Raw genomic sequence first — 16955 nt, forward strand, 5'->3', positions numbered from 1 at the left:
TTATTCAGCGAATCTGAAGAACCTATGTAACAGGAATTAGCAAGTTGTCATTACCATCCCAGAGCCTCCTCTTAACATAGCACTGAAACAGGGCCTCCATATTGTTTTAAAAGCCAGGTTCACAACTATCATCTTTTTTTAAAGTTTGTAAGCCTGCACTTTGTTTTATAGACCATTCTAGGAGCCTTTTTGTGGCTGAAGAGTAGGATAAAAGTTTCTCAAATAATTAAGGCTGTAACTAAATTTTGCAGCATGTATGCTGATCAAACATTGGCAGTAGCTGCCTATAGACCCCAGTAAAGGAATCCCATTGAAAACCAAGTAATTCAACCAAGATACATTCTGAACACTTTTATTTCTAGATACTTCCAGAGTAACTGTACATGCAAAACTGCATTAGTCACAATAGATTTACAGTAGAGTCTAATCTATTTTAAGTGTGGAATTTAGAATCCTTTTTACAGTATATAAAAAGACTAAACATCAATATCCCAGAACTTTGAATAGGATGTTTAAATATTCCACTTTTTAAAGTTGCAATACCTAGTTACTAGGCATTGTATGTTACAGATGGTTGAGTTATCAGAACTTCAGCGGCTTAACAGCAACATTGCAGAACAAATCTAAGCTCCCAACGTATCCCCCCTTTTCTGTCCACAGCCAACCTCAAAACCCTGCCATCCACTTAACCAATAGAATTTATTCGCCTGTATATAGGATTGTACAGTGTTATTTGTCATGAGAAGACACTCCCTCAATGGCATCTCACATAAACTTTAAAAAGAAATTTAACAAAAATAAAGGTGTAACATCTTCAAAAATAAATATAAAGAGGGAATGCAGACAAGTGTCAAGACGTTTTGGCAGGTCACATTCATAATATACAAAATATAACTTATTCAAAGCCAAGGGCAAAAGAAATATATCCAAATTTCTCTTTCAAGAAGTCAACCATTTAATCCACTTCTTCCATGCGTGATGTGTCATCATCTCCTTCAAGTGGTGGCATTTCTTCAGCAACTGCAGGGGTAGTTTCTTCTGTAGCAGCATCATCTTCATCTATACCTGTAATTAAATTATAGTGTTTTATCACTAACTTTAACTCTAGTACCTTTAGCAAAAATTGAGTTTTAAACTATGTATATTTCCACAACAATAAAGCTTTCCCTACTATACAACATTTAGTTAATGAGGTTTAACTTACCCAAACCAAGTTTTATCATTCTATAGATACGGTTGGCATGTGTCTGGGGGTCTTCTAGACTGAAGCCAGATGACAGGAGAGCAGTCTCATACAGCAGGATGACCAGGTCCTTCACTGATTTGTCATTCTTATCAGCTTCTGCCTTCTGCCTCAGTGTCTCAATAATAGAATGGTCAGGATTGATCTCCAGATGCTTCTTGGCAGCCATGTAGCCCATTGTGGAGTTATCCCTGAGTGCTTGTGCTTTCATTATCCTCTCCATGTTTGCTGTCCAGCCATATGTGCTGGTCACAATACAGCATGGGGAAGTCACCAATCGGTTGGAGACTACAACCTAGGTAAGTACATAGAGAGATTTAGAGGAAATCCATATAGCTAAATGTGTTACAGTACTAACATTTTTGCACTTGAATGTTATTTTATTGGATATTTAGTTTGTACCAAACAGCTGACTTTTAATAGGGATACATGCAGGCTACTTCAACATACTGTAATATGGAATTACCTCAACACCAAGCTAGTACACCAAGTGCACCAACATAATTAAGCTTAGTTAACAAACAGCAATCCATTAGGTAGCACTAAGAATTTAAAAAAGATTTAGACAAGGATTAGAAAGGTGGTATAGTGAACACCACAGATATCACATCGGCTGGGATTAGGTCTCAAATTCAATCTTTGGCACCTCCAGTTAAACTCTAGTGTCAGAGCTGGAAGAACTTCTGTAAACTGTTGCTTGGCAGGATGAACTAATAGTCTAACAGTACCAGGTAACTTATGAACTTGCAGGAAACAATCTGACAACTGCTTTTACCAGACTTTACATATTATTTCATGCTTACCTTCTCTACTTTCTTTTCAAGTATATCTTTCATGATCTTGCAGAGGCTTTCAAACTTTGCTTTCTTCTCCTCCTGTTTCTTTTTCTCCTCTTCATCTTCAGGAAGTTCCAGTCCCTCTTTTGTTACTGAAACCAAAGTCTTGCCCTCAAATTCTTTTAGCTGCTGTACACAGTATTCATCAATAGGCTCAATCATGTAAATTACTTCCAAACCATGTTTACGAAGGCGCTCCACAAAAGCAGAGTTTGCTACTTGATCTTTGGTTTCACCTACAAAGAGAGAAACAGATTCAATTACTTTAACTAAGCACTCCTCCATCCCCAAAATGTATTAAGTCTAAGACCAGTTTCCCTCAAATGAAATTTGCTACCAAGCCACAAACATATGCAGCATCAATGCCCCAAGTAACAATAGTATAAAACATAGATGAAATATGGCAAACCTGTTCAACAAATTCAAATTCTATAAAGCCACCCTTGGACAATACTTAAGTCAGTCTAAAATGCAACATCTAGAGAACACACACAGTTTCCCAATAATCCTCAGTTAATCAAGATAACTAGACTTCATTTCACTACTGAAAGTTGTAGTCATTTTAGCTTCTAGTTATAAAAGTGAAACTTGCCTGTAATGTAGTATATATGTTTCTGATTTTCCTTCATCCGGGTGCAGTAATCTTTTAATGATACCATCTCATCCCCAGATGCAGAAGTATAGTATCTCAACAACTCTGATAGTTTCTTGCGATTCTGTGAATCCTCATGTATGCCAAGCTGGAAGAAAGTTGCAATTTTTATGTTAGGCATTGCCCAATACTCAAGACACACAGGAAAGTGCATTCTCTGACCCAACCAACCTTAATGTTTTTGGAAAACTGCTCGTAGAACTTCTTGTAGTTTTCTTTATCTTCTGCCAACTCAGTAAAGAGTTCTAAGCATTTCTTGACTAAGTTCTTCCGGATCACTTTCAGAATCTTGCTCTGCTGCAGCATTTCACGGGAGATATTTAGAGGCAAGTCTTCTGAATCAACAACACCTCGCATGAAATCTGTGAAGAACATATTCATTAGTCTATCATGCAGTGATGATAGATACGCCTAAGTAATGGTATGTTGCTTTCAATTTATAACAACGTTTCCTGAAACGGTCATCCCCTAGGGTAGATAGGGCACAGTGCAAGGGGTTAATAAAGACCTGGGGTCAAAAAAAGAGCCTAGGGTTGTAGAAGAAGTTTATGATGGCAAGTGAATAAAGATTAATCAGAAATAATTGCCATGGGCATGTTCACCTCCTTTGCAAATGAGAAGCCTCTATCTAGCAAGACAAATCCACAACTATTATTGGAAAATGCTGCTTTACTGCCAATTGTTTTAAATACAGTTACAGGGATCAATGCATGGTATCATTATTTCTCCTCGTTTTACTTAATTGTTCCTAGCTATGGTATTTGATCATTAATAAATGTTGATTATATACTTCTTGATTTTCCTTCATATTTGCATAAAATTTAGGTTGGGGTCAATGACACACTTTGTAAGCTCTTTGAGCAGCAAGTGAATTCTTAGATTTGGGAAAGCCTGATTTAGAAAAAAGGTAGTACATAATGGCAGTGTTATCATGCTGCACACACATCACTCACTTGGCATTAGAACTTATTAAAAAATGGAATTTAAAACAAAAGCACTCCACACATAACATGCATTAATTCACTCAAGATATGCAAAGTGCTGCATTTACACTTATGTTACACATCTTCCAGGCCACTCTGCACGCATCACAGGTAGCAGCAACTTCCAGCCTATATCTACCAGGATACCATTTAGCAGATGCAGAGCTATTCACTTACTCAGATATTCAGGGATTAATTCTTCACAGTTATCCATGATGAACACTCTGCGCACATACAGCTTGATGTTATTCTTTTTCTTTCTGTTTTCAAACAAGTCAAAAGGTGCACGCCTTGGAACAAACAAGAGTGCTCTGAATTCCAGCTGCCCTTCCACAGAGAAGTGCTGCAAAAAAAGGAAGTTGTAGTGAAACATCTGGAGAGCCCAAGGATTCCTTCACCCCCTATGTGCCCACGTGACCACTTCCATTGGCAGAATAGGCACTTTTACACGTGCCACGTAATATCCGCAGCACTTCTGTAAGAACTTGTTGGCACAGTGTGGCAGCACTGTCACTTTGTAACTCCTTGTCCATTGATAGTAGGCACATGTATTCACTGTATTCTTTTTTGGTGCCTGCTGAAAACATTCTTATTTAGGCAAGCCTACCTACATTTTTGGAAAATTTTGTGAATTTTAACTTGTCAGTGGTTTTAACTTTCTGTATGTTTTAAATTTTGATTGCAATTTTTTTAAGTAATGTTATTGTTTCATCAATTTTGTAAACCTCATTGAGGGCTTTTTCTACAATCAAGCTACACTACAACTTTAGCTTTCCATAAGTAACAATCTTACTTTGACTGCTAGATGATCTTCCCAATCATTGGTCAGGCTCTTGTAGAATTCTCCGTATTCTTCATTAGTAATGTCATCTGGGTTCCTGGTCCAAATTGGCTTAGTCTTGTTCAGCTCTTCCTGGTCAATGTACTTCTCCTTGATCTTCTTCTTTTTCTTCTTGTCGCCCTCTTTCTTTTCCTCTTCCTCATCAGAGCCAACATCTTCAATCTCAGGTTTATCTTCAGCTTTTTCTTCCTTTTCTTCCTTCTCTTCCTCTTTTTCCTCAGCCTCATCATCACTCACCTCTTTATCACGCTCTTTCTCCACCTGCCCACAAAAAACAAAGTTGAAACAAGGCCAGTGAGTTTGCATGACTGAACTACATAACAAGTGAAAAGGCCACTGGTTGATAAGGAAGCATATAAACCTCCGCAATACCACTTTCTTTCACAGCTTTGAATTTCAGTTGCCCTCCTATTCGAACCTATTAGAGTGACTAGTTAATCCAAAATAATTTGCTGCAACCTTTCATTATTAAAGCTTTACCAATGCTTGAGCATGCACTGAAAATTTTGCTTCCCTTGCTATTTTTGACACACATATGTGAACTGCTTGGTAGTTCTTATTTCAAGGAGAATTAAGAACTATGATTTTTGTATCTGGTACACAATACAATGGTTCTGGAGACAAAGTCACTTACAAAAAGTGTTATTGGATATCCAATAAACTGGGAATGCTTCTTGACTATTTCTTTAATTCGTCTCTCTTCAATGTATTCTGTTTGATCTTCCTTCAAATGCAGAATAACCTTTGTACCACGGCCTAAAGGCTCACCTGCAACACAAAGAGTTACAGAAGTTAACTGCCACTGCCACAAAAGCTATTTTGAGTATTTGACTGCTAAGTAACAATTTCAAACAGCCAACTTTAGAATTTAATATTTTAATGTGCATAATACGTTGGCTCAGTACAATTACTGATCTAGTTTTGTACCAGAGCTCTAGTTTTCCTTAGAATCATGGCAATTTACCAATAAGATGAGAACATTAACATTCCTTACCATTGTCCAGCCGGACAGTAAATGATCCACCAGCTGAAGACTCCCAAGCATACTGTTCATCATCGTTGTGCTTGGTAATCACGGTTACTTTCTCAGCAACCAGATACGCAGAGTAGAAACCGACACCAAATTGACCAATCATGGAGATATCTGCACCAGCTTGCAAGGCCTCCATGAAGGCTTTGGTGCCAGATTTGGCAATGGTTCCCAGATTATTCACCAGATCAGCTTTGGTCATTCCAATGCCAGTATCCACAATAGTCAGGGTACGATCGTGCTTGTTAGGAATAAGGTTGATCTTCAGGTCCTTTCCAGAATCCAGTTTGCTTGGGTCAGTCAAACTCTCATATCTGATTTTATCCAGAGCCTGTAAAACACAAGGTAACATTTTCAGTGTTTAGGAAACCTTAACATAAGCCAGTTATTTGTTTTCTACCCCTTGGAAGATTTACTTACATCCGATGAATTGGAGATAAGCTCCCTGAGGAAGATTTCCTTATTGGAGTAGAAAGTGTTGATGATCAGGGACATCAACTGAGCTATCTCTGCCTGGAAGGCAAAGGTCTCCACATCCTCCTCCATTGGCTGATCTTGTGTGTGTACTTCCTCCGGCATCTACCAATAGTAAAGAATTTTTTTTAAAAGCACAGATCATTGAATGTAGCCACTGAATTAACAATTGCATATTTTAAGCATCCTAACTAGGGTCCTAAGTATCTGTTATCTATGTAGAAAAATTATGTTTAAAGTTTACTTTAGTGGGGAGTCAGTTTTAACTCAATCTCAAATATTGTACATACTAGACAATTAACTATTTCATCAATAACAGTTCCCAAAGTAATGTAATGTAATGTTTCACAGATCAAGAATTTCTGAAAGCAGCTTGCCATGCAAATTTTTCCTGTTACAAAGTTGGTTACAAGATAGATAACTCATATTTAATAATGAGTTATTATTAACTCCCAACAGTCTGCTCTCCTGGGAGTAATTCAAGCAGCAGCACCCTATGTAATCAATCACCAGCCCAGACTCAATACACATTGCATGGAGCAATGATAAACCAATCTTATTGTGAAAAAAGTTCTCTCTGCCATACATAATATGCACCCGTTTTAAGAAATCCTGGCAACTAATTAAAAAAAGGCCAGTGTTTGCTGTTTGTGCGCTAGCTGCATCTACTCGGCATTAAACCCCACCGAATTCCGCAAGCTTAACAACTTCTGAACGAACAGGTAAGAAAGAAGGCTTAAAGATGGTCTTGCTGTGGCTTTTTGCTACTGTAACATGAACCATTTAAACCTGAAACTCGGGGGGGGGGGGAGACTCAACAGCACCTGCAAAACCCTCTGCCTAGCGAAACGACCAACGGCGAAAGGAACCGAATGAAAGGGGGACACTCCACTGGCTCTCCCAAGACGCCAGTCCCTGCGCCCCCTGCCGGCCTCGACGCGGAACACACTAAATCCTTCTAGAAACTGCTAGAGCCTTCCCGCCCACCCTCTTTTTTTTTGCCCTTTCAAACCCCTCCCTTCACCAGCGCTTTGACAAGCCAATCCTCTCGACCGCGCCGCGAAGCTGCCAGCGACTTAACGTGCACGCGCCGCCACGGCAGAAGACATTCCCCCCCTCCCGCACCCCAACTCGCATCCGCCTCCCCATCACCACCGCCGCTGCCCCCACGAGCGCCGCTTCCATCCTCCCTCCCCCCCCCCCCAAGCACTGGACAACCGAGCCCATTCTCACCGAGAACACCCGCCCGCTCCTTCGACGTAACCGCCTTCCGCGCCGAGCTGCCGCTTATCGGCTCCGTTATTATGTCCGTTAGCCCCCGAGCAACCCTGTCTATTTATTCTTCCCCGCAGAAAAACGCCGACTCGTATTTCTTGTGCACACGTAGAACGAGCGGCGAGAGCGGGAATAAGGGACACGCGGCCCATTTGCTTCGCTGAGGTGTTTATGTGTGGGGAAGAGACATCTTTCCCCGCTTGTACCTTCTAAACCTCCCCCCCCCTCAAATCTCTTCAACCGCCTCCGGTCCAACCCCGTCCTTCACGCCACTTCTTTCCTCCGTCCTTCTCCCCTTCCCCATCACCGCGCGGCACCTCAAAGCAACCGGCAATTCCGCCCCGTCACTTCTCCGATGCCACTTCTGTGGCTATCGCGACGGGCAAAGGCGCCTTTAGTTCCGTGAGGGGCAACAGACACCGCCAACTGTCGTCCCCCTACCTAGCGGCCTCCTCACCTTGGCGGCGGTTGGATGACCAGGCTGCTTGAGAACGCTTCCTCTCAGAGAGCTCGCTCTCCCGCTACCTCCTCTCGAGCTGCACTGCGCGGCGCCCCCGCCTCACGCTCGCCTTATATAGCCTCGCCGCCGCCTCTTTCCAGAACCATCGGGAACCTTCACTGACAGAGAACGCGCGGGGCGGGGAGCAGGCGGGGATTCGCCTCCTGCGCGAGGGGGGAAAGGGGAGGAGCCAAGCTTGGGAGGGGGGGAGATGCGGCAAGGCGCGCATGCGCTAGCCGCGCCTCTCTTCACCTTCCCACATGGAAACTCGCCGAGTTGATATGCGAGGGGCTCTGTCGTCTTCTCTTACCCCCGCCTCGCGGGAGGCTGCGCGTGCGCTAGCGCAGAAGTCCCCGCGAGGAGGAGGGAAACGCTGCAGCTTGGCGCGGTGACGCCGTCGCCCTCGTTACGGAGAACAACCGAGAAGCAAGGGCGGGGCTTCTCGCATTTTCTCTGCTTTGCCCCTCCCATCCTTCATCGAACTAATGAGGAGGGGCAGAATTGCGCCCTCCCCCTCCGCGACGGATGGAGGCTTGAGAAGCTTCCCGACGCTCCCTCACCTCAGAATGTCCTAGAAGCCGCGGGAAGCTGAAGGTGTTCCTCTTCTCCCCCTCCACCAACAATTAAGAACTGCCCGGAAACGTCAAGACGTTGTTTCAGTTTACACACACACAGTTGCCCCCTTGAAAACAAACTGCCTTCCACAACCCCCTCTCTCACCATGTGTGATTTATACCTATATATCATATATACCTCAGGATGACTCCCCATGAGCCCAAGAGTGTCCCTATTTTCCAGGGAAGTCCCTGATTCAGAGAGCCACCTGGTTTCTGATTTGATCCCGAAATGTCCCACTTTTCCTTAGGATGTTCCTGTTTTCATTGGAGAAATAGAGTTTTTTCATTGGAGAAATATGGAGTTATCAGACCTCCACCGCAGCCATCTGAAGACAATCTTGCATAAGGAAGTTTTTTATAAAATGTTTTATTATGTTTTTATATACAGTCATACCTTGGGTTACAGACGCTTCGGGTTGCGCACTGCGTTGAACCTGGAAGTACCGGAACAGGTTACTTCCAGCGCATGTGCATGTGCAGAAGCTCTAAATCACACTTTGCACATGCACAGAAGTGCTGAATCGCAACCCATGCGTGCGCAGACACAGCACTGCGGGTTGCGAATGTGCCTCCCGCACGGATCACGTTTGCAACCCGAGCATCCACTGTATGTTGTAAGCTGCCCAGAGTGACTGGGATAACCCAGGAAGATGTGTAGGGTATAAATAGTAAAATTATCGTGATGGAATGGGATGTCCCTATTTGCATCAGAGGGTGTGTATCCGCAAAGGCTTGTGCCAGAATCTGTCAGTGTCTCAAGACTGCTATTGTGGCAAATGGAGCCAGCCCACCCATGAGGCAAGTGAGACAACTGCCTCAGGTGGCAGAATCCACAGATCTAGCCTTCAAGGGACGTATCACCCTTTGCTGTGGTACCAGTGATGGCTGCAGCGGCGCATTCTTTGGAGGCTGGATCTGCTGCCTGCTTGGGAGCTCTACCAATGCTGTCTCTACGGTGGCCTCCAGGCAAATCGGAGGTGCTGCTGGTCTCCCACTCCCAGGAAGGAAATGGGAGCTGCCCTGTGGGGTCTCCCGGGCTCTACACCCACATGGCGATATTCAGATTGGGCCCCTTCCCTGCACACGATGGCCTTCGATTCCTACCTTTAACGGTTGGGCAAGGTTGATTTGATTGTCCCCCTCGTTCCTGGTATAGATCTTCATCTACCCCTTTTTCCCTGGTGGGGAGGTCCCTGCCATTTTGAGGTTCGCCTCAGTTACCAAAATGTCTTGGGCCAGCCCTGGTGGCAAATAACGCTCAAAGTAATTTGGAGACTCCTGACCTCTTCCCCATCCTGGCACAGAGGGGAAGGGGGACTTGGTGGAACTAGACTAAATGGGCACGTGTTTGCTCCAGCTTTATTATTGTGGGGACCCAAAAGACACCTGAGCCACTTGCCTGCGCTCGCTTTCCTTGACTGAGGTTTAGCGCAGAGAACCAAATCCTATTTGTCACACCACTGTGAAAAGCTGGGAACACAGGGCCACCCCAATACATTTTGCTGCCCGAGGCAAAGGGACAATAAGGCATCTCCCTTTTCCATTCCACATACAGGAGGAGCCAGGTGGATGTTACTTCTGCACTAGCGATCTGATAGCATTCTGCACTGTACCTGTGGCCGGTACCACATGCTTTTGACAGAATCTCCCCAGATCAGAATACACAAGTTTACTTATCATAGTATCTAAGTTCACTACAGTGGTACCTCGGGTTACATAGGCTTCAGGTTACATACACTTCAGGTTACACTCCGTTAACCCAGAAATAGTACCTCGGGTTAAGAACTTTGATAAGGCTACAAGAACAGAAATTGTGCTCCGGTGGCGTGGCAGCAGCAGGAGGCCCCATTAGCTAAAGTGGTGCTTCAGAAAGCATCTTCTTTGAATCCATTCTGTTGAGTTTTCTACACCATTAATCTGGACCTGGGAACTAGCTAAGGTTAGATGTGCCTGCATGCAGGAAACTGTTCTGCAGTTATATTATCTATGTTTAAAAATACATTATGTGTGAAACAGCCCACAGAGTATACTCATCTCCAGAACTGGAGCTCAAAAAGCTGTGCCCTTGGAAGCACACTTTTTTGAAATTCACTCAGACTCAGCACTGTGTGCTATATACTTAAAGCTGCCAGACAAAAAAGCATCAAAAATAAAGCATGTGGAGCCAAGGTGTCTGCAACATTTCCGGGAATAAAATAAGGTATGAGAACACACACACAGAGAGCATGCAATATACTAGAGGTTCTGTTTTCAATATGGCTCTGCAGATTAGGCCTCAAGCTTTTATTAGAGGGTCTAGATTTCACATGGGGATGTTGTCAACAATGGCAATTCTGCCTGCCATCCTTCTGCAACAATGTTTAGTCAGCCTTACTTGTTTTGATTTCGCAGCCCCTGCTGCTCCCAGGGAATAACATGGTAGCATGTTGCTGGATGTTGTGTCCAACATACTGACAGAGCATCACACAGAATGCTCACTGCCCCACTAGGGAATGTCATTTTCAGGAACAAAACTTAATTTTTGCAAATTTATTCAGTGGGAGCAATCTTAAAAAATATGTTTTGGGGTGTGAGGAATTCAAATCTGCTACGGTATTCTTTTTATGATTGGACAACATGTAGCTTGGCAAGTCTACGTCTGATGAAGAAGCACATAAACTCCTTTAGGAAAACCAGAGAATTTTAAGTTTACCTTCTGAAAATATCAGGAGATTCTAAATAATAATAATAATACTAATAATAGGAAATAATACATAATAAAATTGCAAGTACTCGGCAATCATTTTTAATTATTTCTATGCAATTTTACACACATTTTACATACATTTCATTTACACATTTCATTTAGCAAGCAAAACAAATTCATATTAATTTAACCAAAATAGCTTTTGAGTTCCCAACTTTTTAGAACCCAACATTTTTGGAATTTGAGCGTTTAAAAATTCAACATGTCCTATGCCCACCCCTTCACCCCCCATGGTAAAGTCTTTCACTGAGGGAGACCTGTCTATCTTTCCAAAGTATAAGAGGCTTCATCCCCTCAGAAGGGTTGGCTATGCCTGCAATTAGCATCAAATTCGAGCAAAAAAACCAACAACAAACACACTTTGAAAGTTTCCTGCACAAACAAATAAACCCTTGATAAATCTGGCTGGAATTTAGCAAGCAGGTTTAATCTACTCTAGAAAGCCTGCCTTGACAGCAAATTCTAGCAAAGTTTATTTTTTAGATTCCTCATTCTAGTCAATGAGGGCAAAACAGAACTTTTGATTTAACTTATCATACTTGGACCCAAATAACAAATAAAATCAGAGAATCACGCAATAGGCCTGACATGGATTGGGCTGTTTCCAAATGCTACATATAGAAGATTAATCTTGTGCTTGCAGCACAGCCTTAATATTTCTGACTAAATCACACAGAATATTCAAATGCATATTAGAAAGGATACAGGAAAGATGCTAGGATTGTCTAATAGTGAACAATCTCTTCATTTGTTGAGATGGAGAATCCAAAGCAGAATAATTAACTAGGGTCCATTTGCGTTGTATTCTGTTCATCCCCTCTGCTGTTCCATCAGAGCCTCTCATTCTCTGTTATCAAGTCATCTATGGCAACAAGCAAGCAAGAAGCTCTCTTCCAAATAACTTTGCCTAAAAATAGGCATCTGCTCCCTGTTCTGCCAAAAACACCCAGTCAGATCTCAGAAAGGCACACAGAATCTATAGAGAGAATATACACTGCTCTGATCTCCATTGGGGACGCGGGTGGCTCCCTTAGACCAAAAGACACCCCAGCTGTTACATAGTCAACAGCTGGATGCAGATTAAGATAGCTTTTATGATTTTATTTTGCTAAATTTCCTAGAGAAATTTCCTCCATTACTATAAACTCCTTTACTATCTATAACATCAACCTATATTAACCAATAACATTGAACTATAACTATAACCATCTCTCAAGACACTGAAGACAAGAGTTTCCAACTCTGTCAGAAGTTATAGGCAAGTGTTATCCTATAACTTAAAATGTTTTGAGAGGTTATTGGGTTGTTTTTGTTTTGATTTTATGTATTTTGTGTTTTTATATTGTGATTTTATCCTGTGAACCGCCCTGAGACCTGCGGGTATAGGGTGGTATACAAATTTAACAAATAATAGAAATAATAATAAACAATTTCACTTTCCTTATCACAAAAGGTCAGCTCTTTTGAGGAAATGGGTTTGTTGCAGAATACGTTCCAATCAACTATAATTCTATCCAAAAATAGTGACAGTCTGATGGCATCCGAGATCCAAAGTGCAGAGGGTAGACCCCTCGCTACCTCATGCGCCTCATGATCCTAGAATTCTGTTCCCATGCCTTTCTGTGGATATGTAAGCTATGAGTCATACATAAAGTATACTATTTTAGTTTTGTTTCAGGTTCTGTGGTAGCTACAGTGGGTAGAGCAACATTGTCCAAGTGTCTGCTTCTTCTTCTAAGTAAGACACTTTCAGTTTCAGTTCTGGTCAGGTACTGCATGCACACCATTTGAAAGACCGTGCCCATCAACTTTTGAGGGGCCCGGTGCCCTCAGATATTTTACTGGGGAGGGGCAAAGACCCCTTGGCCCCTAGGAGTTGGTTCCTATGGGTCCCATCCTGGGAGTAATTGACCATATACAGGGTTTGGGGTGACACTGAATTTATTTGGAACGAAATTCCTCACTTGTTTCTTCCTCTTCCTTTGAATATTTGTAATTGATCAGTCTTTATTTTTAAGAAAATGAGTAGATCAAACCAAAGGCCCATCTAGAGAGCCAGTGTGGTGTAGTGGTTAAGAGCGGTAGTCTCGTAATCTGGGGAACCGGGTTCGCGTCTCCGCTCTTCCACATGCAGCTGCTGGGTGACCTTGGGCCAGTCACACTTCTTTGAAGTCTCTCAGACCCACTCACCTCACAGAGTGTTTGTTGTGGGGGAGGAAGGGAAAGGAGAATGTTAGCCGCTTTGAGACTCTTGAAGGGGAGTGAAAGGCGGGGTATCAAATCCAAACTCCTCTTCTTCTTCTTCTTCTTCTTCTTCTTCTTCTTCTTCTTCTTCTTCTTCATCTAGGGCTCGTTCATGTGTTGCTTGACTCATGCCTAAAAAGCATGAAGGCAAACAGTTTTCTGCCTGTACCATGCATTCTAGGCACTGGTCCAGGTGGTTTTCCACTGAATCCTATACAACTCAGTACATACCAATTCTGAATCCTATTCAACTCAGTACATAACAAATTTGATGGTTGAAAGATAAGTGTTCACTGTGAGAGAATGTGCACTTGGCTGATGGCTGGAACCTCTCTGGAGTCATGTTGGTTTCTCTCTGGGTAGCTGATCTGTTCCCTCCTAGAAGTGCCTGCTGTTTTCCTCCATCTGCTAGTTGTACACACTATATTTCTTAGGAAAGCAAGGATTATAACACACACCTTTGGTCTAGAGTGCTCTCTCATCCAAAGGAAAGCCAAAACCAGATAGTGTGCAGCAGTACATTAGGTTAAGAGAACATAGGTAACTTTGCTCAATATTTATGGCTGAAATCCAACCCTGACAACTCCAGTCAAAGTCTGACACTACACTACACTACACTACACTACACTACACTACACTACATTACACTGGTTCCCACAGCACCAACACCTGCAAACTATAAAATAGTTTCTGTATATCTCATGTTCCTTGCCCACCACCCTTCACTCAAGCAGGCAGCCCCAGGCCTGAAAATTACCCATTGGCAGCACATGACCATGTGGCCAAAGCATTATCATGTAGTCAGTGGTGGTATGGCATTATCATTGTCACCATCTGTTTATTTGTAGAAGAAGAAGAAGAAGAAGAGGAGGAGGAGGAGGAGTTTGGATTTGATATCCCACTTTATCACTACCCTAAGGAGTCTCAAAGCAGCTAACATTCTCCTTTCCCTTCCTCCCCCACAACAAACACACTGTGAGGTGAGTGAGGCTGAGAGACTTCAGAGAAGTGTGACTAGCCCACATGTGGAGAAGCGGGGATGTGAACCCAGTTCACCAGATTACGAGTCCACCGCTCTTAACCACTACACCACACTGTATGCTACTCTTCCACAAAACTGTGCCGCCCGAAGCAGCTCGCAACATATCAAATGGCCAATGACTATAACAGTTCAATAAATGTATTAGAAACCATTAGAAACAATCATAGTGGGAAAAAGGAAATACAAAAGAAATCAGCCCATACAGCACTGTAAAAATTTAAAACCAAACAGGAGAGAGAATAACGTTTAGCACAGAAAGAAAATAACAATATACAAAATATCACCATGTTCCAGAAAACCCTATCTTCAGATATCAAGGGCACCCACCACATCTCTCACCTGGGGCAGTGCAGACACTCCACCCTTTGCTCACACTCAGAAGGGCTTTGTGGCCACTGCTTTCATAGACTCTCACCCCACACAGTGTTCCTTCCACTGAGCACATATTCATTATGTGCTGGTTCGATCTTGGTCCGACTGCACTGGCTACCAATTTGTTTCTGTGCCCAATTCAAAGTGCTGGTTTTGACCTCTAAAGCCTTAAATGGCTAAGGACCACAATACCTCAAGGACCACCTTTTTCCATATGAACCTCCCCAGACCCTGAGATCATCTTCTGAGGCCCTCCTTCGTGTGCCTCCTCCTCGAGAGGTCCAGAGGGTGGCAACACGAGAACGGGCCTTCTCTGCAGTGGCTCCCTGTCTATGGAATGCTCTCCCCAGGGAAGTTCGCCTGGTGCCTTCATTATGCACCTTTAGGCGCCAGGCAAAACGTTCCTTTTTAACCAGGTCTTTGGTTGATCTGATTGACATCCTATGTCCTTTTAAAATGTGTTATTTGGGGGTGGAGGGCTATTGGATTATTGTTTTTATTTTTATTATGTATTTTGGTTTTATATATTGATTTTATTCTGTGAACCGCCCTGAGACCCCCAGATATAGGGCAGTATATAAATTCTATTATTATATTTATTTGTTGTTGTTTTTTTGTTGGTTTGTTTCTTTGTTTACTTACTTACTTACAGCAAAAATGGACAAGCTCAAACCAAGCTCAAACCAAAGCCCACAAATGCCAAACAAACTACTGAGGAAATACATGCAGCTACTGAGGAAATGCACACAGCTAGATATTGCAGCTCACTCTCTTGCAGGTTAAGGGAGGACATGGGCAGCAGTACATCGGTACTGTGTGTTCACATACAAGTCAGCTGCAATAAATAGCTTAGAAGGCAGTCTCCAAGGAAGCTGAGTGGTAATTCTGCTAGGACAATGAAAAAGGGCAAGCAGACCAAGGCAGGCATCAGAGACCCATGTGCTTTTGAAAGCATCAGCAAATAAAGCCATATCTATAGTTCTATTGGAGTTAGAAAAAGGCGTGTGGCACTGCTCTACATCCCCACTAGCAGATGGTACCTCATCAATGCAAGCTGCAACCCTACCCACGCATTGAAGAAGGCAGAGTACATCATGCCTGCAGTTCATAGGCAGGCACGTGTGTTGCCAGAGGCAACCATCACACCCACTCCAGTCGATTCTCTCTCCATCTCTCTCTTTTCCATTGCTTTCATTTGCTGAATTAGTTGCGTCCCTCCAAGCATACAGAATTAAGGAGGGGGAAGTTGAATCTGTAAAGAACAGTAGAGATCATTGCATGTGAAATGTGCAAGAAACAGACCTGCTTTTCTGAGCTCCGTCTTGGAAAAGAGATACAGACATACCTCGGGTTACAGACCCTTCAGGTTGCGCGTTTTCGGGTTACGGACGCTCTGAAACCCAGAAGTACCGGAATGGGTTACTTCTGGGTTTTGGCACTCGCGCATGAGCATAAACACTAAATCGCACTTTGCACATGCGCAGAAGCACTGAATCACAACCCACACGTGTGCAGACGCGGCGCTGTGGGTTGCGGACTCTGCGGGTTGCAAACATGCCTCCCGCACGGATCACGTTCACAACCCAAGTGTCCACTGTACTGTACAAGGAAGGGCTGTAGCTCAGTGGTAGACCATGTGAGCTGCATACAAAAGGTCCCGGGTCCAGTCTCTGGTTTCTTCAGGTGGGGCTGGAACTGGCTACACCTGCTTGAAAGACTGGAAAACCACAGCCTTTCAAGTGACAATACTAAGATAGAAGGACCATTGGTCCGATTAGGTATAAGGCAGCTTCCTGTTTCAAGTATACAGTGGTACCTCAGGTTAAGTACTTAATTTGTTCCGGAGGTCCGTACTTAACCTGAAACTGTTCTTAACCTGAAGCACCACTTTAGCTAATGGGGCCTCCTGCTGCTGCCGCACCGCCAGAGCACGATTTCTATTCTCATCCTGAAGCAAAGTTCTTAAGAGAGCCAGTGTGGTGTAGTGGTTAAGAGCGGTGGACTCGTAATCTGGTGAACCGGGTTCGCTTCCCTGCTCCTCCACATGCAGCTGCTGGGTGACCTTGGGCCAGTCACACTTCTCTGAAGTCTCTCAGCCTCA

At 43.3% G+C, this 16955-nt stretch overlaps 1 protein-coding gene and 1 long non-coding RNA gene across 3 annotated transcripts; one reads left to right on the top strand and one right to left on the bottom strand.

Moving 5' to 3' along the window:
- Window positions 1–336: 336 nt before the first annotated feature.
- On the bottom strand, window positions 337–8363 carry HSP90AA1 (heat shock protein 90 alpha family class A member 1). Its single transcript, XM_083436174.1, has 11 exons — window positions 7792–8363; window positions 6006–6164; window positions 5550–5916; window positions 5190–5323; window positions 4508–4816; window positions 3892–4057; window positions 2903–3093; window positions 2672–2819; window positions 2047–2315; window positions 1205–1538; window positions 337–1065 (listed from the first exon to the last, which is right to left on the bottom strand). Exons 2-11 carry the CDS (start codon window positions 6162–6164, stop codon window positions 956–958), a joined length of 2187 nt encoding a protein of 728 aa, XP_083292300.1. The 5' UTR covers window positions 7792–8363; the 3' UTR covers window positions 337–955.
- A 1894-nt stretch (window positions 8364–10257) lies between these two features.
- LOC310677907 lies at window positions 10258–16478 on the top strand. Of its 2 annotated transcripts, none has more exons than XR_014511505.1 (3): window positions 10258–10650; window positions 12864–12948; window positions 15532–16478. It is a non-coding gene; the product is annotated as an uncharacterized lncRNA (long non-coding RNA). The 2 variants fall into 2 exon arrangements; XR_014511506.1 differs by lacking the exon at window positions 15532–16478 and adding an exon at window positions 15507–15530 and having other exon boundaries at window positions 12864–12934.
- The last annotated feature ends 477 nt before the right edge of the window (window positions 16479–16955 follow it).

Source organism: Podarcis tiliguerta, assembly GCF_965153285.1.
Source record: "Podarcis tiliguerta genome assembly, chromosome: 1".
Lineage (NCBI taxonomy): Eukaryota > Metazoa > Chordata > Lepidosauria > Squamata > Lacertidae > Podarcis > Podarcis tiliguerta.

Coding starts and splice junctions, on each gene's coding strand:
- HSP90AA1 (XM_083436174.1), bottom strand. CDS start 6,164: ATGCCGGAGGAAGTACACACACAAGATCAGCCAATGGAGGAGGATGTG. Junction 5,324..5,549: donor TACTGTCCGGCTGGACAATG/GTAAGGAATGTT, acceptor TTTGTGTTGCAG/GTGAGCCTTTAGGCCGTGGT. Junction 2,316..2,671: donor ACATATATACTACATTACAG/GCAAGTTTCACT, acceptor CTCTCTTTGTAG/GTGAAACCAAAGATCAAGTA.